Source organism: Piliocolobus tephrosceles, chromosome 1, assembly GCF_002776525.5.
Source record: "Piliocolobus tephrosceles isolate RC106 chromosome 1, ASM277652v3, whole genome shotgun sequence".
NCBI lineage: Eukaryota > Metazoa > Chordata > Mammalia > Primates > Cercopithecidae > Piliocolobus > Piliocolobus tephrosceles.
The window spans coordinates 206,725,902-206,734,022 of NC_045434.1; the positions used below are offsets into that span (position 1 = coordinate 206,725,902).

Consider the following 8,121-nt stretch of genomic DNA (forward strand, 5'->3'; position numbering starts at 1 on the left):
CGAGACTCCGTCTCAAAAAAAAAAAAAAAAACGAGAAACGATGAACCGAGAAATCTAGAGAAAAGCATGGCTGTCACAGATGAAAGAGGCCCCCCTTCGCAGGCTGGGGGCCCCCACGAGAAGCAGCAGGATAGCTGAGAGGCAAAAAAATATGGGGCAGAATTCTGCGCCCCTCATCAGCTGGGAGAATGCCAATTACCAATCGTTTCTGAGCTTTAGGTGTGTGGGTTAAGAGGTCAATAGATTTTGGTGTTATTATTATGGGGTTGCCAGAACCACCTCTGTCCCTGCCAGATGGGCCCCCAGCTCCTCTGGGTGAACCGTGACTTCCCTCATTCACATAGATCCAGCCATGCAAACCTGCCCGTGTTGTGGCCAGCACTTGCTGTCTCTCTCACCAGGACCGTTCTCCCTGATGGCATCAGGGCCTGGATCACAGTCACATTCTCCGGGAGTGTTTTCCCAGGGGACCCTCTGGACCACTCCTCCAACTTCAGCCTATTTTAAAAACAATTTCTCTTTTTTTCTGCAGTATATATACATAAATATATATCTGTTTTAACCAAAGCTCTTGTTAGCTGCCTTCTTTCCTGAGTAACCCTCTGTGCTCCGCCTTACCCCACCCACCATGAGCCCTGCTACAGAAGACCTCATCCTGGAAGACCTCCCTCAGTGTCTCCACTTCAGTGGCTTTGTAGCTAAGCCATGTGGGGCACAAGTCCTGCCAGGACCTCTCTGTTTTCCAAGCTTGGCATTGCCTTTGAGGAGTCTAGATTTTAAAATGGAAAAGACAAAATAAATGACAACCTAAAAAAAAAAAAATTCAGACTGTTATAAGCTAATACAGCCATCTCATGTTTGCATATTCCTTTTGGATTCCAGCCCATTAGCACAGTCTGCTTTTCTCAGCTAACATTATCCCTTAAGCAGTTCCCCAGATCTCCATGGCCTTCATCAACACTAGCTCAAACGGCTTTATAATGGGCCGTTTTCATGATACGCACTAATTTCCTAAACTATTTTCCTAATGTTGGCCATTTAGGTGATATCTAATTTTTGGCTCACACAACCACATGTGTCTTTGTACAGAAAGCTTTTGACTGCATTTGAATTATTTTCTTAGGAAATTACTGTATTAGAAGGTGTAAAGATCTCCATGGATTTCACTACCCATGACTTGGTGTCTATTTGGTATTTTTCTGATGGCTTCTTTGATTCTAGAAAAGGATTTGCCATAGCGCAAGAAGTACAAATGATAACACTAGGACAAAATAGAGAGGAAACACAAGGAGAGAAGAAAAGTAAGAGTAAGTTTGGATTCCAAAAATACATCCTAGGATGTCTTGCAGCCTTCTACGTTCTCTAAAGTACAAGTGAATTAAAAATGTAAGGTATACAATGACTGATTTTAGAGATAAAATCACTTTGCAGATGTAAAGAAACATGGAAAAATCCCAGCCATTAGTAATAGTAGACTCAAAAATGAGGTAGGTCAAAGTCCCAGTCAGCCTCTGTCTGGGGGGGAGCCCCTTAACTTATCTGAGTCTTAGTTGCCTAATTACATAAAATGAAATAGTGATATCTGCTTGCTAGAGGTGGCCTGCGCATTTTTTACGCTTTCCAGCCGCCGTTGGAAATAAGATCACTGGCCGGGCGCAGTGGCTCACACCTGTAATCCCAGCACTTTGGGAGGCCAAGGCGGGCAGATCACGATGTCAGGAGATCGAGACCATCCTGGCTAACATGGTGAAACCCCATCTCTACTAAAAATACAAAAAATTAGCCAGGCGTGGTGGTACGCACCTGTAGTCTCAGCTACTTGGGAGGCTGAGGCAGGAGAATCGCTTGAACCCGGGAGGCGAAGCTTGCAGTGAGCCGAGATCGCGCCACTGCACTCCCACTCCAGCCTGGATGACAGAGCGAGACTCCGTCTCAAAAAAAAAAGATCACTTTCAAGATCCATGGAATCTGGTGTTCTATAGTTCTATATCTGGTATTTGTAAGATAGAAGTCAGGAGTAGGGACCCCAGACACATTTCTTCCCTTGGTTGTCTTAAAGGAGACACTGTGACCCTGACAGCCTGAGTAAAGGATTTGAGTGAGTGAGTGTGATATAGTGGACAGTTTCCTCAACTATATTTCTGAAAAAAGACAAGTTTTATATGGCTTTTAAAAAATTGTGGCAAAATACACATAATATAAAATTTACCATCTTAACCATTTTTGGGGGATGATTGTTTGAGCTCAGGAGTTTGAGGCTGGAGTGAGCTAAGATCGTGCCACTTCACTCCAATCTGGGCAACATAGCAAAAACCTGTCTCTTAAAAAAAAAAAAATGCCTGTAATCCCAGCACTTTGGGAGGCCAAGGCAGGCAGATTGCTTGAGTCCAGGAGTTTGAGACCAGCCTGGGCAACATGGCAAGATCCTGTCTCTACAAAAAATACAAAAATTAGCTGGGTGTGGTGGCACCTGTAGTCCCAGCTGCTTGACAGGCTGAGGTGGGGGGATCACTTGAGCCTCAGAGGTCAAGGCTGCAGTGAGCTGTGATTGCACCACTGCACTCCAACCAGGGTGGCAGAATGAGACGCTGTCTCAAAAACCAAAAAACCACAAAAATCCCCCAAAACAAAACAAAAAAACCACTGCCCTCTCCCCACTGAATGATCCTGCCACCCTTTTCAAAATTCATTTGACCATGTGTGTGAGGGTATATGTCTGGACTCTATTCAATGACACTGACCTGTGTCTGTCTTTATGCCAGTACCATGCTGTTTTGATTTCTGTAGCTTTGTAGTAAGTTTTGAAATCAGGACGTATGAGTCCTCCAATTTTGCTCTTTTTCCAGATTGTTTTGTCTATTTGGGGTCCCTTGAGATTCTCATGTGAATTTTAGGATAGATTTTCTGTTTCTGCAAAAAACATCATTGGGGTTTTGATAGGGATTGCATTTAATCTATAAATTGCTTTGGGTAGTATTGACATCTTTAAGTTTTCTAATCTATAAACATAGGATATATTTCCATTTATATCTTTTATTTTATTTTATTTTTTTGAGATGGAGTCTCGCTCTGTTGTCAGACTGGAGTGCTGTGGTGCCATCTCAGCTCACTGCAACCTCTGACTCCCTGGTTCAAGCAATTCTCCTGCCTCAGCCACCTGAGTAGCTGAGATTACAGGCACACGCCACCATGCCCAGCTATTTTTTGTATTTTTAGTAGAGATGGGGTTTCACCATGTTGGTCAGGATAGTTTCAATCTCCTGACCTAGTGATCCGCCCGCCTTGGCCTCCCAAAGTGAGCCACCGTGCCTGGCCTGTATCTTCTTTCTTTTTCTTTCTTTCTTTTTTTTTTAGATGGAGTCTTGCTCTGTTAACCAGGCTGGAGTGCAGTGGCATGATCTTGACTCACTGCAACCTCTGCCTCCTGGATTCAAGCGATTTTCTTGCCTCAGCCTCCCAAGTAGCTGGGATTACAGATGCCCACCACCACGCCTGGGTAATTTTTGTATTTTTTAGTAGAGACGGGATTTTACCATGTTGGCCAGGCTTGTTTCAAACTCCTGACCTCAGGTGATCTGCCTACCTTGGCCTCCCAAAGTGCTGGGATTACAGGCTTGAGCCACCGCGCCCGGCCTAAATTTTTTATTATGTGTAGAGATGAGGTTTTTTTGGTCTGGAACTCCTGGGCTCAAGGGATTCTCCTGCCTCAGCCTCCCAAAGTGTTGGGATTACAGGCGTGAGCTATGGCGTCCAGCCTTCTTTAATTTCTTTCAGCAATGTTTTGTAGTTTTCATTTTACAAGTCTTTCATCTTGGTTAAGTTAATTGCTAACTATTTTATTATTTTTGATGCTATTGTCAATGGAACCATTTTTGTAATTTCGTTTTCTGATTGTTCATTGTTAGTGTACAGAAATGCAAATATTTTTTATGGTTGACTTTGTATCCTGCTAATACGCTAATTTTATTTGTTCTAATAGTGCTTAATCTTTAGGGTTTTCTACATATAAAATCATACCATCTGTGAACAGAGACAATTTTACTCCTTCTTTCCAATTTGAATGTCTTTTATTTCTTTTGCTTGCCTCCTTGCTCTATTGAAAACCTTTAGTAATATGTTGAATAGAAGTGGCAAAAGTCTTGCCACCTTCGTGATCTCATAGAAAAAGGTTTCAGTCTTTCACCATTGAGTATAATGTTTGCTGTGGGTTTTTCATATATGGCTTTTATTATGTTGAGGTAGTTTCCTTCTATTCTGAGTTTGTTGATGGTTTTTATCATGAAAGGTTGTTAAATTTTGTCATGTGCTTTTTCTGCATCAATTGAGATGATGATGTAAGGTTTTTTTCACTCTCTTATGAACCCCAAAAATCTGAGACAGGTCTCAGTCAATTTAAGAAGTTTCTTTTGCCAAAGTTAAGGACGCGCATCCAGGAGACAGGTCTATGCTTTTCTCTGAACATGAATTTTAGAGTTCCAAATTTAAAGGGGAAAGGGCGGGATATTGAGAAGTACACAGTTTTCATGTAAGAGCAGGGTAGGGGGAAAATAGTCATTCATGCCTTTGTCTGGCTCAGTGAATTTGCATTTTTACGTAAGGTAACATAGGGCAGGGGAAAATGCAGGGAACCTGCATTTTTACATAAGGTAATAAAGACAAATGGGACAGGGGAATAATCAGATATGCATTTGTGCCAGGTGGGCAGAAGGGTGATGCCTCTGTAAAGATAAGCTATCCATTTACATCGCCATGGTGAATTTTATCAGACAGCTGTCTTGGAGCTCACCAGGAATTTCCTTGTGGGCAAAATCTGAGGGAGGTGTGTAGCTGTTCATCTTGTAGCCATCTTATTTAGGAACCAAAACAAGGAGGCAGGTTTGCGTGACCCAGTTCCCAGCTTGACTTTTCCGTTTGGCTTAATGAGTCTGGGGACCCAAGATTGATTTTCCCCTCACACTGTTAATGTAGTGCATGACACCAGCTTTCATATGTTGAACCATCCTTGTCTGTGTATTTCAATGACAAGGTGTGTGTGTTTTTCTGCTTCCTGCAGATCAGAAAGACCATGGGTTTGAGGTGGCCTCCACCTCCCCTGAAGACAAGTCCTCTGGCAGTAACCCCGAGCCAGACGCCACCCCGTTCCAGGACGATTTGAGGACCTTCGACCAGCTGGACGCTGTATCTAGTTTGCCCACACCCAGCGACATCTTTGTGTCCTACTCTACTTTCCCGGGTGAGCACATCAGAAGGGCTCGCCCTTGCAGCCAGTGGGCCTTCCTGTCTGCCCTAGAGGCAGCTGTGTGGTGAGAGAAAAGACCAGGGTATGAGTCCTGGTTCTGTCTCTTGCTCCTCTGTGACCCTGAATGACTGACTTCTCCTCTCTGAATCTTGGCTCAGGCTGAGCAGGCGAGGATGTGCACTGCAAGGAGGCCTGCGCCCTTGGGTTCCTATGCCTCACTTGTCTCTCCTCTGCCTGACTCTGCCTCTGCCTTTGCATCTTTAGCAGGGGAATAGGAATTGTGCCTCAGGGGTTGCCATGGGGATTAAACAAGGTGGCTGGCACGTCACTGAGCACAGTACGTGGCACATAGTAGGTGCAGCAGGTGGTAGTTTCCTTCTTTCCCTTTTTTTTTTTTTGAGACGGAGTCTTGCTCTGTCACCCAGGCTGGAGTACAGTGGCACAATCTCAGCTCACTGCAACCTCCACCTCCCAGGTTGAAGTAATTCTCCTACCTCAGCCTCCTAAGTAGCTGGGATTACAGGCATGCGCCACCACACCCAGCTAATTTTTGTATTTTTAGTAGAGACAGGGATTCACCGTGTTGGCCAGGCTGGTCTCGAACTCCTGACCTCAAGTGATTTGCCCACCTTGGCCTTCCAAAATGCTGGGATTACAGGTGTGAGCCACTGGGCCCGGCAGTTTCCTTCCTTTCTTATGCCTTGGATGAGTCACTTCACTTTTCCAAGCCTTCGTTTCCTTGCTGGGAAAACGGGAATCATAGCCAGAATCAGGAGATGGTCATGAGATGAAATAAGATCATGATTAGGGCAGAGCCTCAGGGGCCAGGCTGCTCCTGCTGGATGCATGCGCGAGTCAAGGTCTGCAGAGCGGCTGAGCCCGTGTAAGTGGCTGGGGTGGTGGCGGGGGGCGGCGGGGGTGGCTCTTCAGCAGTGTTCAGTCCTCCTCCTTCCAAAGGTTTTGTCTCCTTGAGGGACCCCAAGAGTGGCTCCTGGTACGTTGAGACCCTGGACGACATCTTTGAGCAGTGGGCTCACTCTGAAGACCTGCAGTCCCTCCTGCTCAGGGTGAGTGCTGCCTTCCTCTGCAAAGGAGAAGGCGGGCTGCTGGGGGCAGTGTGTTCTCCTGGGGCTAGGGATTGGGGGGTGAGCAGGGCAGGCCTAAACCAAGGGTAAAAGGTAGTAGACTCCTCTGAGCCTTGGAGTCAGTACTTTTGTGTCTCTATGAGAGGCATTCCTGCCTGTGGTGACATTTGCTGTTTATTCAAAGAGTTGCCTTCCCTGTTTCCTCCAAGGTCCCCAGGTTGACACCTCCTGCTTCTCCACTGATGGAGCTGGTCCTCGGTGCCAGCGCGGGATGGCTCTGTCCAGATCCCGAAGGCGGGTCATGGGCCCCCCCATACCCTGTGGCCATCGCGCAGTCTTCTACTCTTGACCCGCAAGAATTATGAACCCCTCCTTGTACATCTCCTTCTCAGGAGGCCCCAGTGAGGAAACAGATGGGGAAAGGTGGCCTGAGAGGCCCAGTCCTACTCCAAGGAAACCCCACTAGGAACAGTTGCTTCCTCTGAGGGTCTCGTAGACTTGTGGCTGCCTTGGGGAAGCAGCACGTGCCGGCCCCTGCTGCTCTGCTCAGGTGTTCATGCCATGAGAAGGGGCCGCGGGGCTGAGGCCACTCCTTGCTCCTTGCAAATCTTTCAGTCTGATTTGAACTTTATGAATTTGGAAATTTTGAATTTTGAGTTTTTTAAAGGTAAAGTTGAGGTGCGTGTTCTTTAAGCCCTCCTGCTCAAAGAGGCTGCAGTTTGAGCTGTTTTTAAAGTGTGGGTTGAGTGGACATTCCCCCTAGCCCCTCTTGAATTGTTCCTTCAGTCCAGAGAACTGAACTCACAGAGCTCTCCATGATCATGTCTTACAGGTCGCTAATGCTGTTTCGGTGAAAGGGATTTATAAACAGATGCCTGGTTGCTTTAATTTCCTCCGGAAAAAACTTTTCTTTAAAACATCATAAGGCCAGGGCCCCTCACCCTGTCTTATCTTGCACCCCAAAGCCTTCCTGCCCCAGGCCTGAAAGTGGCTGAGACCTGGACTTTCCTGCAACTCAAGGACTTTGCAGCCGGCACAGGGTCTGCTCTTTCTCTGCCAGTGACAGACAGGCTCTTAGCAGCTTCCAGATTGGCGACAAGTGCTGAACAGTGGAGGAAGAGGGACAGATGAATGCCATGGATTGCGTGTAGCCTCTTGAGCAGTGGCTGGTCCAGGGCTAGTGACTGTCCTGTGATCCCTGTGTTCTCTCTAGGGCAGGGATTAACCTCTGTCCTACTGACCTGTGGGGTCAGGTCACCCTTTGCTGTGAGGCTGTCCTGGATGTTCAGCACTGTCCCTCGCCTCAATGCCAGTGACACGTCTCCCTGAGTGGTGCCAAACAAAAATGTTCTCAGGTGTTGCCAAATATGTCCTGGGGTATAAAACTTTACTCACCTGACAACCACTGGTCTGTAGGGATTTTTGGCTACACACAAACCAGTATCTCTCATAGATCAGCAAGCTGGGGCCTACTAGAGTCTGAACAGCTGTAATCTGTGAATTCTAAGTGAAGTTTTAAAAATTGTTAATTTTTCCTACATTGCATTAATCTTAAAAAATAAAAGGCAAATATGGACTCTCTTTTGCCTATTTCTTCCCTCATTTTGCTCCAACTCTGTTCTTCCTTACAAAAGAGACTTTTGCTTTTTTCAAAACATTTCCCCATGTTTTTCTGGGCTCTCGCTATGTTGCCCAGGCTGGTCTCAAACTCCTGGGCTGCAGTGACCCTCCCAAGTAGCTGTAACTACCGGCTGCACCACCTCACCCAGCCCCATTTCTTCATGTCTCATTTCACTT

The 8,121-nt window shown here is 46.2% G+C and overlaps 1 protein-coding gene across 2 annotated transcripts in view; it reads left to right on the forward strand.

The window, feature by feature from the left end:
* CASP9 (caspase 9) overlaps window positions 1-7,905 on the forward strand; it is a 31,621-nt gene extending 23,716 nt beyond the window's left edge. For both annotated transcript variants that reach the window (XM_023193499.2, XM_031934677.1), the window contains 3 exons: window positions 5,054-5,233; window positions 6,197-6,306; window positions 7,157-7,905. In XM_023193499.2, coding sequence (XP_023049267.2) covers window positions 5,054-5,233; window positions 6,197-6,306; window positions 7,157-7,249 — 383 coding nt within the window. In that variant the 3' untranslated portion in view covers window positions 7,250-7,905. The remainder of the gene's footprint in view (window positions 1-5,053; window positions 5,234-6,196; window positions 6,307-7,156) is intronic.
* The last annotated feature ends 216 nt before the right edge of the window (window positions 7,906-8,121 follow it).